An 18,150-nucleotide genomic window follows, 5' to 3' on the forward strand; every position below is an offset into this window, starting at 1 on the left:
AGAGAGTCCTCCAGGAACCTCTCCTTCCTGAGTCGTTCCCATGAGGTCCGGAGCTGCTCCAGCCTGGGCTTCCCACAGAGTCAGGGGCTGCTTCGGGAACAAACTCCCCTGGCCCGGGGTCTTCCACAGCTGCATCATCAGAGTCCACTGGCAGCAAATCCAAGTTCACCCCTCCTGGCGCCTTCAGGGAATGTTCCACCACATTCCTCCATGAGTGCAGGGAGACAGCTGCCATCTCGACATAGGTTGCAGGGAAACTTCTGCAAACCAGCACAAGGTCCCTCTTGATGGCTTGATGAAATGGCAACATGATTGCAGACTATCATTTATGAGCACACAGATGTTCTTTCCTTGATGTATCTTCTCTCCTCTGAGCTACTTTTGTGGCATAGCATCCCTCAACTGTAAAGTAGTTATTTTCCTAACACTCCTGTGAGGCAGGGTCCCCTGACACTGTCTTGAGAAGAACTAAATCATCAGAAGTTAAAGTACCATGTTGAAGATCACTGGTGAAGTTCCTGGTAGAACAAGGAAATTATGCCAGCTGTCCTGTATTTGACTGCCTCTCAGACTGCTGAACTGTCTCTGTGCAGGGTTTCAGCACCTCTCCTCACTATCTTCATGCAGATAAGAGCTCACAATCAGATAATTTACAGTGTTGGTGATGAGAACTCTTAATTCTCTGTAGTTTCCCAATGTTAATTTTCCTTTAATCAGAATACCTTACAACAAATGTGGTATTACAGACTTCATCAGTATTTTGCAAAATTCTGGTGAAGCATTTTACTATACCTTGGATGGGAAATAGCATTTGCATCCAAATGGGCAAAATTTCAGGTAAGTAGAAATAACTGCCTGAAAACTGCCTAAGTAGCTGGTGTGATAGGCTGGCACATTGTTAAACTTGGCATCCCTTTTTGCAAATGTATAGCTATGATGAACTTGTCTTATGTTCCACACAGTTTGGATGTTTCTGGTATGAGAGGAAAACATTTCCTAACAGTTAACACAAGCTGAGTTCCTAGAACTTGTTATGATATCCACCAAATGTAAGGGAAAGATTTCAGTAGGCTTTGGTTCAAATGTGAAGATCAGGTTCTTGTTTTTCCAAGTGATCTATTTGTTAACATAAAGCAAGTTATTTAACCTTTACCTGCCTTGGTTAACTTCTCTGTAAAATGAGAGGGCTGAATATAATTGCTTAATAGTTTCAGAAATGTTGCTGTCTTGAATGTAAGAATGCAGTAGAAGTCACTGCCTGTCTTAAACAATATTCATTGAAAAGAAACTACAGTAGTTTTCACCTGGGATTGTCAGGAGATGGAGCAATCAACTTTTAGTAGTTTTTACTGTAGCTGTAGGACACAGATGATGACTCACTTATGAACTTTCTTTAAGGACATTTAAGTAGGGATCTTACCTGTAAACAAGAGTGGCAATTGTTCTTAATATATGGCTATTGAAGAAGTGTAATGAAGCAGGTTTTTAAACTCCACCCTTAATCTGTCTTGGTAGGATCCAGTTCTGTCTTTCGATCCCACAAGTTCCATTCAGTCCATTTAGGTTCAGGAATGTTCTTAAAGATATCTGGCTGCAGAACCATGGCTTTTGTAACATAGGGAATGTATCCAATTATATAAAATATTTTGTAAATAATTGTACTGAGGTAGAAGATACCTTTCTGCTTGCAGACAGTTTATTCTATTGTGGTTTGTTTTTTTTCCTTTCTCAAGGAAAAAGACACGACTATCGTAGCCTTGGCTGGCCAAGTCCTGATGAATGCCTGAAACTCCGCAGGGTAGAGCTTACAACTGTAGCCAGCACATGGCTTGCTGTTTCTGCTAAAAACATTGAGTAAGTATCCTGTATATTAACCTTAAATAAGGTAGTAACACAAAGCAAAGCAGTTACATGGCCTTCTGTGTGCATAAACTGAAAATGTTAATATTCTTTAAAGTAAGAAAGAGCTGCCAAATTTTCAAAGAAGTTTAAAAATATTACGTGACATTTCAGCAATAGACTTGCAAAGAAAAGTGGAAGTGCAGATGGAAGATCCAGTTTCTCTTGCTTCTTGAGCTACTCAAGTGAGATTCTGCTGGGAACTTTATAATGACCCTTTAGTTTTCTTCTCCTGACTGATTCAGCTTGTTTTATGACCTTTGTAGCATTACAGAACACATTGATTTTGCCACACAGCTACAAGAACCAGCCATGGAGCCCCTCTGTAACCCAAATCTACCAGCCAGTATGCATACTTTGGACCACCTGCAAGGTGTCTCTAGTCGGGCCAGCTTACATTACACTGGAGAAAGTCAACTGAAGGAGGTATGCCAGAGTTGAAGGCCATCACACAAAAATTGCTGTAACATGGCAGATTCAAGGCACACTTAGCTCTATTCTCTGTTTCCAGAAGTGAACTTCAGTGAGTGAATGAATGCCTGTCTAAAACTGCAAGAACAATGAATGCAATATTTTACCAGAATGTTTTCCCAGCCATCTATGATCTCACCTGAGGAGAATCCTAGAACCCTGCTAGTGTCTTTGTATTTATTTATAGCTCTTGTCCAACTGAGCATACATAACCTTCTGCCATTCTTAGTATTCACTGCATGGAGCTATAACTCTGTGAGATGATACAGCTAATATTAATTCAAGATAGACAATGGTGTTTAGGTTGGAACAGGTTACAGCATTTGTAAAAGGCTGGGGAAAAAAGCAACAAACAAGTGAAGGACATGTCTTAACAGGTTCTAGCACCTAAACACTTACTCTTCCTCTTCCAGGTGCTACAGAATCTTGGCAAAGACCAGTACTCACCACAGTCATTAGAACAAGTTGGTACTCGAATAGCCAAAGCTTTGGAAAAGGTATGTGCAAATAAATAAAATGCAAAGTCTGGGCTTACTGCTTATGACTGACATAGTGGTCAATCTAGTCTCAAACAGCTTCTCTGAAATCCCAGTCAAGGAAGAACATATTAGTACTTGGAGTAGGGGGTTGTGTCTATTCAGCATCTGTAATACCCTCCCAGGTATTTTGTTGAGCTGTGTCATGTGCTTACACTGTCCATGTCTTTCATCTCTCTCTAGTAAATTTAATCTTGTCAAATTTCCCAATGTTTCCAGCCCAGTAGTAAGCAGTATTGCTGGTTGTTGTTATCTATATATATATTAAACTATTTTGATGAAGATCCTACAAGGAGTCTGAGGGCAATTAAGAGAGACTTTAGGGCGTTGGGACAACTGGTTAAGGGATCAGGAGCATAAGTAGTTTTCTGTCCCTCCAGTGGCAGGGAATGATGAGGGAAGGAATGGGAAGAGCCAGCAGATCAATACCCAGCTCCAAACTTGCTGTCACCAGCAGGTTTTTGGGTTTTTTGATCATGGGTCAGTTTACATGACACCAGGCCTGCTGGCAGCAGACAGGGTACACCTGTTTCAAAGCAGGGGAAAGGATTTTAACATAGGAGTTAGCAGGGCTTGCTGATAGAGCTTTGAACTAGATTTGAAGAGAGAAGAGGATGAAACCAATCTTGCTAGACATAAGCCTCAGGGTCACACACCAATGTTTGTGGGATGATGTGCTATTGAGGTCCTTCAATCAGCTTTCTCACAGGAGTGCTGAAATAGAAGGCTATAAATTCTTCAGAAGAAATAGGCAAGGCAGTAGAGGTGGGTAGGGTGGCTCATTATGTTAGGGAGTATTTTGGTTGCCTAGAGCTTAATGATGGTGAAGTGAAGGGCTGAGTGTTCATGGGTATTAATCAGGGGGAAGGCCAATAAGGCAGATAACATGGTGGGAGTCTGTTACACACCACCCAACCAGGGTGAAGAGGCAAATGAAATATGCTATAAGCAGCTGGGAAAAATCTCAAGATCACCAGCCCTTCTTCTCATGGGGGACTTCCCAGTTGTCTGCTGGAAATCCATTACAACAGAGGGGAGGCAGTCTAGGAGGTTCCTGGAGTGTGTGGAAAATGACTTCCTGACACAGCTGGTGAGGGAGTCACCTAGAGAAGGTGTCCTGCTGGACCTGCTTCTTGTGAACACAGAAGGACTTGTGGGTGATGTGATAGTTGGAAGCCATCTTGGGCATGATGATAATGAAAAGATACTTTTTAATTCTTGGGTAAGTGAGTAGGAGAGTCAGCAGAACTGCCATCATGAACTTCTGGCAGACAGACTTGGAGCTGTTTCAGAGTCTGATTGACAGAGTCCCTTGGGAGGCAGTATTGAAGGGCAAAGGAGTCCAGGAAGTCTGGGTATTCCTCAAGAAGGAAGTCCTAAAACGACAGAAACAGGCCCTGTGATGAAAGATGAGTCAGCAGGGAAGAAGGCCAGCCTGGCTGAATAGAGAGCTTGGTTGGGACTTGAGGAAGAAAAGGGAAATTTATGACCTTTGGAAGAAGGCACATTCAACTCAGGAGGAATACAAAGATGTCATGAGCCTATGCAGGGAGAAAATAAAAAGGGTCAAAACCCAACTAGAATTTAGCCTGGCTGCTGCTGTAAAAAACTTAAAATTATATATATATGCAGCAAAGAGGACTAAGGAGAATGTCCGTCCTTTACTGGATGCAGGGGGAAACAGTGACAAAGGATAAGGAAAAGGTTGAAGTACCTAATGCCTTCTTTTCCTCAGTCTGTAGCAGTAAGACCAGTTGCTCACTGGGTACTCAGCCCCCTGAGCTGGGTTGGGGAGCAAAATGAAGCCCCCATAAATGGTTAGCGACCTGCTGCACCGCTTAGACACAAAGGTCTATGGGGCCACATGGGATCTATCCAAGAGTACTGAGAGAGCTGGTGGAAATGCTCCCCCAGCCACTTCCCATCATCTGTCAGCATTCCTGGCTAACCTTGGGCATCCCAGTTGACTGGAGATTACCAGATGTGACCCCTATCTACAAGAAGGGCCGAAAGGAGAATCCAGGAAACTATGGGCCTGTCAGTCTGACCTTTGTGCCAGGGGAGGTTATGGAGCAGATCATCTTGAGTGCCATCATACAGCATGTGCATGGCAACCAGGTGATAAGGCCCTGTCAGCAAGGGCTTACGAAAAGGCAGGTACTGCTTGACATATCTTACCTAGTTCTATGGCAAGGAGACCCATTAGTGGATGAGGGAGGGGTGGTGGATGTTGTCTATCTAGATTTTAGTGAAGTCCTTGCTGCAGTTTCCTGCAGCATTCTTCTGGATGAACTGGCTACTTATGACTTAGACCAGTATCCTCTTCGCTGCATAAGACACTGGCTGGCTGAGCCCAAAGAGTTGTGGTGAATGGAGTTAAAACCAGGCAGTGACTGGTCATAAGTGGAGTTCCCCAGGGCTCCATGTTGGGGACAGTTCTGTTTAATATTTTTATCAGTGGTCTGGACAAGTGAACCCTCAGTAAGTTTGCAGATGACACCAAGCTGGGAAAGGACCTGGAGGTGTTGATTGACAGCCAACTGAATATGAGCCAGCAGTGAGCCCAGGTGGCCAAGAAGGCCAACAGCATCCTGGCTTATATGAGAAATAGCGTGTCCAGCAGGCATAGTGAAGTGATTGTCCCCCTTTATTTGGCACTGAGAGATCTCACCTCAAATACAGTGTTCAGTTTTGGGACCCTCACTGTAAGGAAGACATCAAGTTGCTGGATCGAGTCCAGAGGAGGGCAACAAAGCTGGTGAAGGATCTAGAGCATAAGTCGTATGAAGAGTGTCTGAGGGAACTGGGGTTGTTCAGTCTGGAGCAAAGGAGGCTGAGAGGAGACCTTATTGCTCTGTACAGCTACCTGAAAGGAGGTTGTAGCGAGGTTGGTGTTGGTCAATTCTGCCTAGTAATAAGCAATAGAACAAGAGGAGATGGTCTCAGGTTGTGCCAGAGGTGGTTTAGATTGGATACTGGGAGAAATTTCTTCACTGAAAGAGTTGTCAAGCATTAGAACAGGCTGCCCAGGGAAGTGGTTGAGTCACCTTCCCATGAGACTTAGAAGAGGTGTAGATTGTGGTTCTTAGAGACATGGTGTAGTGATGGACTTGGCAGTGTGCTAGGTGAATGGTTGGACTTGATAATCTTAAACAATTCTGTCAAATCAACAGTTCTCAACCCTCTCTTTGGGCTACATTGATTTGGAGCACAAAAAGCCATGGCTCAGCTCTCTAGTCATGTGGCAATCAGCTGGCAAGCTGGAGCTTCCTCTCTGCCTACTTCCTTTTACCTTAGGCAGTGTTGGTCTGAGGTGTCAGATGTGTTCAGGCAGAGGTATAGCCCCATGTGCAGGCTGCACTTCCTGTGCTCCCCTGAGAAAGCCAAGCTTCCCAGCTAGGTTAAAGCTGCTAAGGCCTGCAGCTAAGCTACTTAGAAGATGATTAGGGACGTAGTTTTCCCAGGATCTGTGAGGTAGATAAGGATGCAGGGATTGTTGTTCTATGTTGACAGCTAGTGGGAAGATAACTGAAACTACTACAGAAGTGAGGGCTCAGCCAAAACAATTTGCTGCCCCTAGCTTATTCTACCAAAAACCATCCGAGCAATTTACTATACTTGGAAACTAAAGCCAATATAACTTCATCATTCCCAGAAAGTAAAGATGTTACTCTTATGCTCATGTTACAAGACTTGATTTTTTTTCATTTTGGACATCTTATCTTCCATGCTACAGTTCCCCCTGCAGACAGCAAGCTTTATCCAAATAAGCTGAAAATGTAGTGCTGAGACCAGTAAGGTTAGCTGGGTTGGAAATGCAGTTCTTCTGTCTATCAGACTCATTCAGTATTCACAAGAGCTAATCAAATAAATCAAGATGGCTACTTATTTAATTGTGTATGTGAGCATAAACACTAATTTACTGTATCTCAGTCCACAGAATTCCAGCACACAGTGTTTTCCTTTCTAGCACGTGATGTGAGAGTTGCAGCCAGCTAGAGGCACCGAACTTAAATCAGCTGAACTTGTCAGGCTTCTGCTCTGAGCTGCATCCCGGAGCATCCTTTCTCATTCCAGTGACAACAGACAGCTTATGAGTCTAATCAGCTAACTTAGCTCAATGAGGTGCTTTATTTTGGGTAATACAGATATGCTCAGCATCAGACAGCTGATGAGAAGCTGTTGTGGCTGTTGAAGCTGTGGTTGCCATTTGAAGCTGTTAACTTGCTGTTCCTTTCTTAAGAAAATGATGTTGCATTTGGAATTTGTGTTTCATTTGGCAATCTCTTGCATACATGTTCTTAGATATAAAGTTTTTTGCTGCTTTGAAATAGTTTAATGTTATTATGAAGTGTAACTCTCTCTAACTCAATATACCCATTAAATTGAAAAAGTGAAAGGCAGAAAGGCTGTTCACTACAGGTGTTTACATGACTGGTTTTTGTGTTGTTCTTTTGCCAGAATCAGACTTCATGGGTCCTCTCTAGCATGGCAGCTCTTTACTGGAGAGTGAAAGGCCAAGGAAAGAAGGCCATCGATTGCTTACGGCAAGCGCTGCACTGTGCACCCCATCACATGAAGGTGTGTACTCACGTGCCTGCTACTCAGATGAAATATTTTGCTTATCACAGTAGAACTTTCACAGCCTATTGTTAAGGTCCACACTGAGTGTGTCAAGTGTCTATAATGTATTAGATATTAGCTAGTTGTGGTGAAACCTCAAGTCCTTCTCCAGGTGTTTCACGTAGACTGTGTCTCTTTAAAAAATAGCAAAGACAAGTGTGGAAGAGGTTCAGTGGAATTTCCTGCAGTTCAGTGGGTTTGCCACCCCTCTGGGAAATGCAGGCTTGAACTGCCCCCTGTTATGCAGAACTTTGAATCTTTATCAGCATTTGGACTAGTCTTCTAAGATCTAGGGAGTATATTTTCTGGTTGTGCTTTTAAGAAGGGGGGGAGGTGATATGTAAATGAAGAATTTAAATGCATAAATCCTAAATGTTTGGGATGTGAATCTCAGCTGGACACGAAGTGCCTGCCTTCATGCAGCATTCTGTGCTTTACCTCAAAAGAGACAAAACTTTGGACACAATCTTCTGTTCAGTGGTTTAGTTGACTAAAGTGCTTGGTACCCTTCACCTTGCCACATGGTGTGCTGAGCATTATAATGTCTATTCTTGTACACCAAGATCCCAATTGCAAACTGATGAATTCAATATTGGCCACTCACAGCATTGCAGATTTCACGTTGGGACCTGAGCAACAAATTTTGCAGCATTGCAAAATGTATGCTAGATTTCAGTCTTGGTCTTAAATCCTTCTCTGAAAATCAAGAGATGAAGTAGTTTGCACTCTCAGGATATCATTTGGAGGATTTAGCCATAAACAGTGGAAATACCTCAACTCACAAATGTACATCCTCTGTATCTATGTCCCCTGTAATTCTGTGTCTTTGCACTTGGAACCAAGATCTAATGCAACAGCTCTTGCTTATTTTCCTTTCTATGTAGCTGGGAATGGTTCCTCTGAAGTGGCACCCTTAACTGTATGACTTGCAGGGTTCGGAGTATGGATTGGAAGCTACAACTGGGCAATATTATGATGGTAGTAGTGCTGTTGTCTAGAAATGTGATATAATGTTGCTTGCGACTGGCTGACTCTCTGAATTTGAGCCTCCCTTTTATCCTCCATACTGAAGCTGCCTCCAGAGAAAACTGTGGATCTAGTTTGTAAAGATACAGCTACTATTTGAACTTGGTCAGAGCTAGCACTGACTGAACAGCTATTTAGTATTTTGGTTTATTCTCCTCTTTGGTTTTATGCACTCTCAGTACTTTCTCTTGCCTTTTCTTGTGTAAATAAAAGGTAATTTTCCTGTGGGTTTCTTTTGTGATTCTGACTTCCATAATATGTGTTCTGCAAACCTGAATGACATATCTACCAAAGGTATTTGTTGCTCTGTAGAGGTCAAGGAGGCAGGGATCAAATGCATCCAATATTTTTTATTGTCCTGTTGAGGGCACCTAAGACTAGCTACTAAGAAGTATTTTATCCTTTGAAGGTGTGAATCCCAGTTCCCAGAGAGTCTGTTATGGCTGTCAGGGCTCAACAGTTTTGTCAGTCAGACAAGGTTACAGTCTGGAAACCCAGGAAATAAAAAACATACCATCAGGGACTAGCTGAGAAAATGTTATGTACAGCTATTACCCAGCATCATAGAGGAGTTCTGCAGGAAAAAAATGTGCATTGGTTACACTAATGGTCAGACCTTTTTTTTACTTCCCTGCTATCCCCTTTTAGTAATATTTCTCCTCCTTTTATGCAAAAACTGAAGAAGGATGGGATAACTAACTACTTTTCTTGTCTCTGAGAACACATCTCGTCTTTGGGGAAAAAACTAGTGTAAGAGCATCTAAAATTAAAGGTACATTCTAGGACACCTAAGAGAGTTAATAGTTTAGTTGTTTGTCTATGCAATAGCAGTGTTTGTTAGCGTTAGGAGCAGATGTGAGTATGTGAGGGGTTTTGTTCATAATGCAGGTCCAAATGCCCTTTTATAATAAAATAGATCTGACTGACCTCTTTCAAAATCACCAGTTAGTGGTGCGGGCAGTAACCAAGTGAGAGTGGCCAGATGGTGGAGTCTTCTGTTTGTCTTGCTGATCCTGAGACAATTTCAGTGGAGGAAAACTCAGGGTTTATTGCTTGCTCTTCTCTTCCAGGATGTACCACTAATAAGCCTAGCAAACATTTTCCACAATGCAAAACTCTGGAATGATGCCATCATTGTGGCTACTATGGCTGTGGAGATAGCACCACACTTTGTGGTTAATCATTTCACACTGGCAAATGTCTACGTAGCAATGGTGAGTGTGCTGTCACCTAGTTATGTCCTGTCTTTGTGTGGTTTTGTGTGTGTGTATATATTTTACTCTCATGACTAATTTTGGAGGAGCAGCATTCAAGAAACTGGGGCAGGATCAACAAGAAAGAATGTTTTTCAAATGTCATTATTACTCATTTTACTGTTATCAGTCATTTAGTACTTGAAGGCCAGCATTTTTGTGTTGTATCAGAATTCTGTCTGCAAAGCTTTCTTAGGATAGTAGCAAACAATTGATAATTTTGGTTGGCTGCCTCTCTGAACACAGGATATTTTTACAATACTGGAAAATCAATTATAAATTTGGTCTCTATTCTGAAGAGCTGAGCTTAGCATAAGTAAAACTAGTTGACAGTTGTGATGAATAAACACAAGGGAAGTTTAATTTCAGTATCTGGATTATCAACACCCAAAATAATTCACAGACTGAACTCAAATTTCTTCATGCTCTCTATATATTCTAATCTGCAATTAAGCTTTCAGTGCTTACTCTGAACACAAGTGTTCATTCCTTTTATCTTAAAAATGCTGTATTTGTTCTTGTGTTTCATCCTTACCTTTAACAGGGCCACAATATTTGAAGGGTAAAAGAGGCACCATTAAACTGAGGTGTAGTTGATATAAATGTCTGTATCAAAAGTATTTTAAATTACACATCTCCTTGTGAATCCCTACCAGTTTTCAGCACTTGTCATAGGTTTGTCCTTAATGTTTTACTCCTGTGGTTGAGGGGATCACAGAGGTAGATAACAGGGCAAGTTGAGCAGGTCATCATGTATCATGGCTATCAGGGTTGAGAAGAGTTGAAATGCACAGTATTGTCAAACACATGATGGAAACAAATTGAAGGCATGACTTGACTTTTTTTGTTTTAAGGTATTACTTCTGACTGCAGTTTGAAAGGAATTAAGTAGAAGTTTGACACTTGAGTTGCTAATGTCTTTTTAAAGTTAGCACAGTGCCTAAGACTAAGTTCATTCTCCCTGGATCTCAGAGCTATCTCAGTGAAGATACATGAAATGACTGTAGTAACAGGACAGAATTTCTTCTGGATCAAATTATATTCACAAGTTAGTTTATTTACATAATATTTGACCTTCTGTGTTAAGAGAGCTGACTCTGACTAACAGGTTGTAGGTGTCATGATAATTTTCAGTATAAATGTAGGGGCCAAGGTTCCTTTCTTTGCAAAAGAAAGCAAAAACTTCTGCTTTGTCCAGTATTTTAAAGCTTTGATCTATGTATATTCTGATTGAAATCTGTCTTTAAAAGTTACTTTTACAGCAAGAATGCAAGTATCTACTGTTAAAAGGAAAAGATGAGAACATTGGTGCATAGAGTATGCAGAATTGGGTCATTAGCCCAAGAAAATGCCAGTTATTTTCATGAAGTGGGGGAGGAATCCTAAACCACAAGGATCAGTTTGGTTACTTTTGTTCATACCATACTACTCAGCTACTTAGGACAGGAAAGGCATAGACATAGTAAGTGCTTTCTGGTTTTCAGAATCTGACTCTGCAGTCTTCTTTCTTTTTACAGGAAGAATTTGAAAAGGCAATGAAATGGTATGAGTCAACACTCAAACTTCAGCCAGAGTTTGCCCCAGCAAAGAATCGGATCCGCACCATCCAATGTCATTTACTTATGAAAAAAGAGCGACGGTCTCCTTAAAGATCAGCATCTTTTTTGTTGTTTGGGTTTTTTTTAAATGTCATTATTCTCTCTTCTGCTTTTAAGTACACTAAGATAAATTGATGAATCAAAAATTTTAACAAGACTTAAAAAGAGATGGGATTTGGATCAAGGTTTCTTTTTTTTTTTCTCTCAAAGAAAGGAGGATCTTTGGAAAATACATTTCAGACACACCATAATTTTAAAACATCCCTGTAAATATTAAACCAAGAAACTTCCATGAGTCCATGACCACCTGTACTAGGACCTAGGCACTGTTAGTTTTTCCTTAATGCTCAGATTGGCAGCAGCATCCAAAATAACTTGCTTCACATCTTATGGTCTAAGTCTATGGAAATGCAAAGCACATACCTGTACCAGATAGTAAGAGGAGATAATCAGCAATTCATCCATGTGAAACTCATACTTTGTCCAGTCTTGTTCATTCCACATTACCTGCTTTTTTGGAAGGAGAGGAATAGTATTTTAAGTGTTTATAAAAAATATTAGGAACATCAAGCATTTTGGGAACTGTTTATTTTTCTTGGCAGATGAGGAGCAAAAGAAGAGGACAGAACAGCAGGACCCTAAAGTCAAAGTGGTTTCTAATTTTACTTGCAGAAAAAAATTACCTAAAAATCCCAACAAGATGTTTTATATTTGTCTATATATTCATGGCCCTCTGCCTCCCTGAGTGGTTGATTTACTAATCTTTGTTCACTGTATTTTTAGTCATTTCAGAATAAGGTGCAAGTTTATGCTCACTCTGAGCCATACTTTCAGCTGCCAAGGAGGAGGGAGGCCATTTTAAGATATCATCAGCAAATAAGTCAGGTGGAAGATTTCCAAATCAGTTCTCTCTGGTTGGTGGAGGACATGACTCTTCAGACATCATTGTTGAATCAGCAAGGGCACATATTTGAAATAAAATAAATTGTTAATGAACAAAACACAGATTCTCCTCTAATCCTTGCGTCATGCACCATTTCCAAGTCCAGGCTTGGGGAGCTACAGCCTTTCATGAGGAGCAGACAGAGCTGGGAGGCAGGAAAGCCTTTCAGTGCTCCTGATTAGACAATGATTTTCTTCATACCCATGGAAGTTTTCCTGCATTTCAGTGCCTGACTCCTTTTCCATATCAGAAGTGAGTAATGGAAAGTTAATTAAATCAGCTGTCTGTCATGTAACCTACCCACCAGCTTCTAGTGTTAAGCACACTGCTTAGTGACTCTTTTTAAAGAACTAACAAAGTTTTTGAACTTACTGCTTTGTTGGGTTATTTCCATCTTTTTCCAGTTTCATTGATGCAAATTAAAAGCAAGCATGGCAGTGCTGGAAACTAACACTAATTTGATTTTTTTTAATAGTATAACTTTTTACTTCATAAAAGAATCCCTGAATACTTTTCTATATAATTGAAAATGAGCGGTTCTAATGCAAATTTTAGCTGTGTTACTGCAAGTCATTTTTTTTCATCTAGAAAGCCTGAAAGAGGTATGAGCAAATGCTACCGTTGAGTAGATTTTTATTAGAAGTGGGTTAATGTGTTAAAATTTTGTCAACACAACCAACAGCATATCAAAGTATTTCCAAGGCTACTTGGAATGCCAGATGTTGTTCACTGTAGATTGGCATCTATATCAACTCCAAGAGTTGCAAGGTCTTTCAACTTTCTGCAAGGTCTGATACATCACCACTAGGATCATGGACTGGGATAAGGAATTGCACAGATTTCTCACATAGACGAGTAAGAGGGAAAATCAGTGAGGCAGGTACAAGTTAAATGGAAAAGTTTCATTTGAGCTAGAAGAAAGTTAGAGCAAACACTTTTCCTTCAACTAAAGCAATGTGCAGAGAGGCTGCTTTTATTCAGTTTTGTTAACTGATCTGCTTTACTTCTATAGTGGTTGATAAATTCTTGAGAGTCACTTAAATATGTTTGGTAAATCTTTCATTAAATATGCTCAGTTTAAAAATGTAATATGCAAAAACTTATCTTGGTACAGAAGATCCACCTTACTACTTCATTTCCTAGTGTTTTACTGTAAAATCAAATTATTGCTACATGCTGAACTCTTTCTGCTGCATCTGCCTCACTGATGATGAGAGATGCTGGGATTTAAGTGAAGAGGAAAGCTGGTCCATAAGAACCTGAAACAGCAATATATGGAGCACAGATGGTAAGCCATGCCTTTGACAAAAGATTGAATTAAAACACATCTTTTCAGGATCAGCAAGAATTATGCTCATAGACAGAACTGGCAGGCCCTTAAAAGTAGCCATTAATACTCATGTCAATTTACATCTTGCTTACTGCAGTATTTATTATTTTTTCATTAATAAATGCAGCAAGGTGCTCTGTATTCCAACATCCCACAAAAAGCAGGAACGCTAAGTTTTGCATTCATGACCATACTATAAATTGGTATTACCACCAAGGAGGTAGCAGGCTTTTGCTCTTCTTGCTCTGTTTGCACATCAGACAACTTGCACCTTATCTATGGTTCTCAAAAACTGCAGCAGTCTGACCATGTGATTTTTTTCTGAATCTTGGTTAAGTACTTTAAGGGGAGCGTGTACTGTCTTACTCTCATAAAATGGGTACGTGCTGAATTAGCCATACCAGTAATTTTAAAATAGCCTATGTTTCCCTCTTAACTGTATTTTCAGAAATTGTAGTTAATGTCTTTAGGCATACTGCATAAGCAGTACAAAAAACTGAAGGAAGGAATCAAAAATACTTACTCAAGAGCATAAACTTGACCTAACACCAGCAATAGAGCATGTCTTAAAGATTTAACCTGCTGATGAATCTAGTGAGAAACATTGGCTCCCACCCTGGAGAAGGCAAGTGGAAGACTCACCTCTATGTCTTCAACTCTTCTGTATAAATGCAAAGAATGATGGTTTTGAGGGGTTTGGCTGTGTTCAAATGGTAGGCAAAGAAAAACTAACTGTGCTGATCTTACGAACAGAAGACAAGTTGAGCAGCATGTTGAAAGGGGAGCCAGTTAATTTTATGGAGCAAAGGTGCAACTTCCTGCAGGATGAGCTAGCTATTTAAGGATGACATTCATCTTCTTTCCATTTAAGCTATTTTAAAATAAGCTAAGCTAGTTGTCTAGGCTCTATCTTCAGTAAATGGAAAAGATTATTATCTTGAGATGGTGATACACCCTCCCTCTTGTAGAAGGTGACAAATTGCCTGTTCGAACTGCCTGTTCCTTTCCATTGACTGTTGAGGTACCTTTGACCAACTGAACTTCAATATGATTTCTCATAATGAGACTTAGGGATGCACTTCATATTGGCTAGCTTTGCTAAATAGGTCACCAAAGTAGTCTAATTTAGGGATGACATAACTGTAGGTAAATGGCAAAATCCTCTCTTAAAAAAAAAAAAAAAAAAGCACCTTTGTTTTTTGTTTTTGCAGTTGTTTTCAGAGCACACCCAGAAATTAAGTATAGATGGGGAAAAAAACCCCATCCATTTATTCACACATAGCATCATACTCCAGACATCCAAGGGCTTTTGAGACCAAAAGCTACAGGAAGAGAATCAAATTCTTCTATGTGTGGAGTGGTGTTTTTGATTCACTGTTGGTGGCATAATTGTACTGGCCAGGGCTGCACTGATGTCACACAAAAGAGAAAAGCCCAAAATACCATGTGGGCTCCCAATGTCACCATAACATCACATTTAAATAACAGATTTTACAATGCAAGTGGAGGCTGGGATCTTAATTTCCATCATCTGTGGACACCTTACCTCTCCTATTATGGCCATTTTTCATAACAGACTGAAAGTACTAGTCAGAAAGTTTTCTGATGGACCTTAAAACCCTCTTTCTCCACTGTAACCCTCCCTACTTCCCTCTTACAGGAGAAAGATTAGAAACCAAAAACCCATAACCCCTCCTTAACAATTGGATGATAGAGCCGAAGATGCTGTATCAGTTCTATTCCAATACTGTGATGCTTTTGCTTCCTGCCATTTTCATTAGCTGCTGTGAACTTGTCTGGCTAGCAATTCAGGACTTCCTGGGTTTAGCCTGCTTCATGAAAAGTAATGTTCCTATCTTTGTCACTGTCCTCCTGTACGACTTCAGGCCTGTAGGACTTCCCCTCTGTGCCTCTTTTCCACATGTTGCCTGATGTCTTTATTGGACACACAGGGTTTTTTGGAGCTGGAATCATTGCTGTGTATGTGAGAGACAGTTGTAGTGCCAGACAACAAAAGCAGCAGCAACACAAATTTTAAAAAACTGTGGAGACCTATGAAGCAGGGAATAGGAAGAGTTTAATAGTCCCTGTATCAGCAGTGAAAGGGTGAAAAAGCTTTAGAAGAACTTCCCTTGGCACTCAGGAAAATGCAAGCTCCCCTTCTCGGGAGCTACTGGGTGTTGTGTGGCAGGTTCAGGGTGGTCCTCTCATCTCAAGCATCACTTAGACATGTCCTTCTGGAGTGCTGCAGATTGTCTTGGTTTCTTAGAGGACTAGCTGGCCATGTTTGGGTCAACGAGACTCTCTTGAAAGAAATGCCCCCAAAGAGTAAGGTTTGTCACTTGTGGGCCTGCTTTTATTGTTATTTCTTTCTCTTAATTTGCTGAAGGCACTCAAGTGTGCCAGTATTGATTCAAACAAAGCAAAAGCATCTGTGAACACTGAGGCTTATGAAGCTTTCTAGCAATTTGCTGTCTTCTTGCTGAAGTCTGATGAATGGTCATCTGTAAGACTAAACAGAAGGTCATCCTGCAAATGACTACCAGGAAATGACAGGCAGTGAGCTGAAAGGCAGTTTTTCTTTATTACTGTTTTTAGGGAATCTGCACAAGAGTGCAGATAATCTATGCATGTATGTGTTAGTGAAGTGAAAGTCTAAATTAAATGAGAGGGTTCCCATAGTTAAAGCTTTTCTCATTTTGCAGTCTTGAAAAGCAGTGGTTTTTACAAGGCTGGCTGCTTAAAAAAGCAGCCTCTCAAACTTTTGCAAGTAGTTGATTTATATAGTCTTTCAAACCTAATGATCTGCTTCTGGGTTCTAGAGCAAAAATACTAGTAACTGGGTTCCACAGTCCCAGAGGAGGCACAATGACAGTGCCACAGAAGAAACAGTTTCAAATACAGGTGAGCATGAGTTAGCTTTGTAGTATTGGGCCCCTCAGTTCAAGAAGGACAGGGAACTGCTTGAAAGAGTCCAGTGCAGAGCCACAGAAATTATTTAGGGAGTGGAACATCTCCCTGATGAGGAAAGGCTGAAGGAGCTGGGTCTCTTGAGCTTGGAAGAGACTGAGGGGTGACCTCATCAATGTTTACAAATATGTAAAGGGTGAGTGTCAGGAGAACAGAGCCAGGCTCTTCTCAGTGATGACCAGTGATAGGACAAGGGACAATGGATACAAACTGGAACATAGGAGGTTCCACATAAACATCAGGAAAAAACTTCTTTCCTGTGAGAGTAACAGAGCACTGGAACAGGCTGCCCAGGGAGGTTGTGGAGTCTCCTTTGCTGGAGACATTTAAAACCCACCTGGATGCCTTCCTGTGTGATGTGCTCTAGGTGACCCTGCTCTGGCAGGGGGGTTGGACTAGATGATCTTTCAAGGTCCCTTCCAACCCCTAACATTCTGTCATCATTCTAGTACAACTGAATGGAAAATTGTCAAGATGAATTTTTTACTCTTTTGCTTTTTGATCTAAATCCAGTGTTGCCTTCTCTCTATAATTTCTCATTCTAATATTGTTTTTTCAAAAATATTTTTTTCAAAAATCATATAATGGTTTGGGACCTTAAACATCATTTAGTTCCAATCTCCCTGCATGAGCAGCATCACCTGCTAGATGAGGTTGCTCAAGGCCCCATCCAACCTTGTCTCAGAGATCTCCACTTGCTTATGGGCAGATGCAATACAAACAAAATAAATGGATTGAAGGACCAGACAAGGCAAAAAAAAAAGACAAAAAAGTGGCCTGAGTGGGTGATTTCTTCTGATGGTCTGGAGAAGTCAGAAAAGAAGGAGAAAGACATCTGAAACCATGAGTTGATGCTGCAAAACTCTTGTGGAAGGTGAGGCACCTGCCATTGACACGTAGCCCTCTGCATGTTCAGATATCCTGTATATCTCCTCTTTGGAAGAGGAGAGCTGTGCAGCCACCCCAGCCAGCTGGGGCACAGGGGCCAGGGGATGAGCACAGAAATATCCCCCAGACACTGGTACAGTAGCTCCCAGAGCACCCTCTCAGCTCCCTGTGCCAAGGGCAGTCCCTGAGCCTGGGGTGGGTTGCCTGAGAGCCATCTGCTCTGCCCCACCACACCACCCCTGGGCGACACTGACATCCCTACCTTTGAATGTGGTTGTGTGACACACTGGAGTTTTCTGCTGGGACTTTGTTTAGTGTCCATCATCGCCTGTGGCTGGGAGTTCCAGAGTTCAGTTTAGTTGCTGGTGAAGGTGTATCAGTTTGTTTTGAGTATGCTAGTTTCATGTGACACTTCCTACGTCTCGTAGAGTCCCCATGAAAGGTAGATGGTCCCCTGTCCTCGTGTCAGCAGGTGGAAGGAGGGGGCCTAAGAGATGACAGGGGGGAATGGAAGCAGGTCCCTGCTCAGGACAGCAGGCAACTCCCCTCCAGACCTCTCCCACCTTCCCCAGTGCCCTTAGGGAGCAGACACGGTGCTCTGGAGGTAAGAGGG

At 41.4% G+C, this 18,150-nt stretch overlaps 1 protein-coding gene across 1 annotated transcript in view; it reads left to right on the forward strand.

Moving 5' to 3' along the window:
* Window positions 1-11,934, forward strand: part of TTC17 (tetratricopeptide repeat domain 17) — a 50,715-nt gene extending 38,781 nt beyond the window's left edge. The window contains exons 19-24 of the mRNA XM_009999499.1: window positions 1,734-1,854; window positions 2,166-2,325; window positions 2,784-2,867; window positions 7,368-7,487; window positions 9,626-9,769; window positions 11,326-11,934. Coding sequence (XP_009997801.1) covers window positions 1,734-1,854; window positions 2,166-2,325; window positions 2,784-2,867; window positions 7,368-7,487; window positions 9,626-9,769; window positions 11,326-11,457 — 761 coding nt within the window. The 3' untranslated portion in view covers window positions 11,458-11,934. The remainder of the gene's footprint in view (window positions 1-1,733; window positions 1,855-2,165; window positions 2,326-2,783; window positions 2,868-7,367; window positions 7,488-9,625; window positions 9,770-11,325) is intronic.
* Window positions 11,935-18,150: the final 6,216 nt, after the last annotated feature.

The sequence above is a fragment of the Chaetura pelagica genome, unplaced genomic scaffold, assembly GCF_000747805.2.
Source record: "Chaetura pelagica isolate M959 unplaced genomic scaffold, ChaPel_1.0 scaffold55, whole genome shotgun sequence".
In the NCBI taxonomy this organism is placed as follows: Eukaryota; Metazoa; Chordata; class Aves; order Apodiformes; family Apodidae; genus Chaetura; species Chaetura pelagica.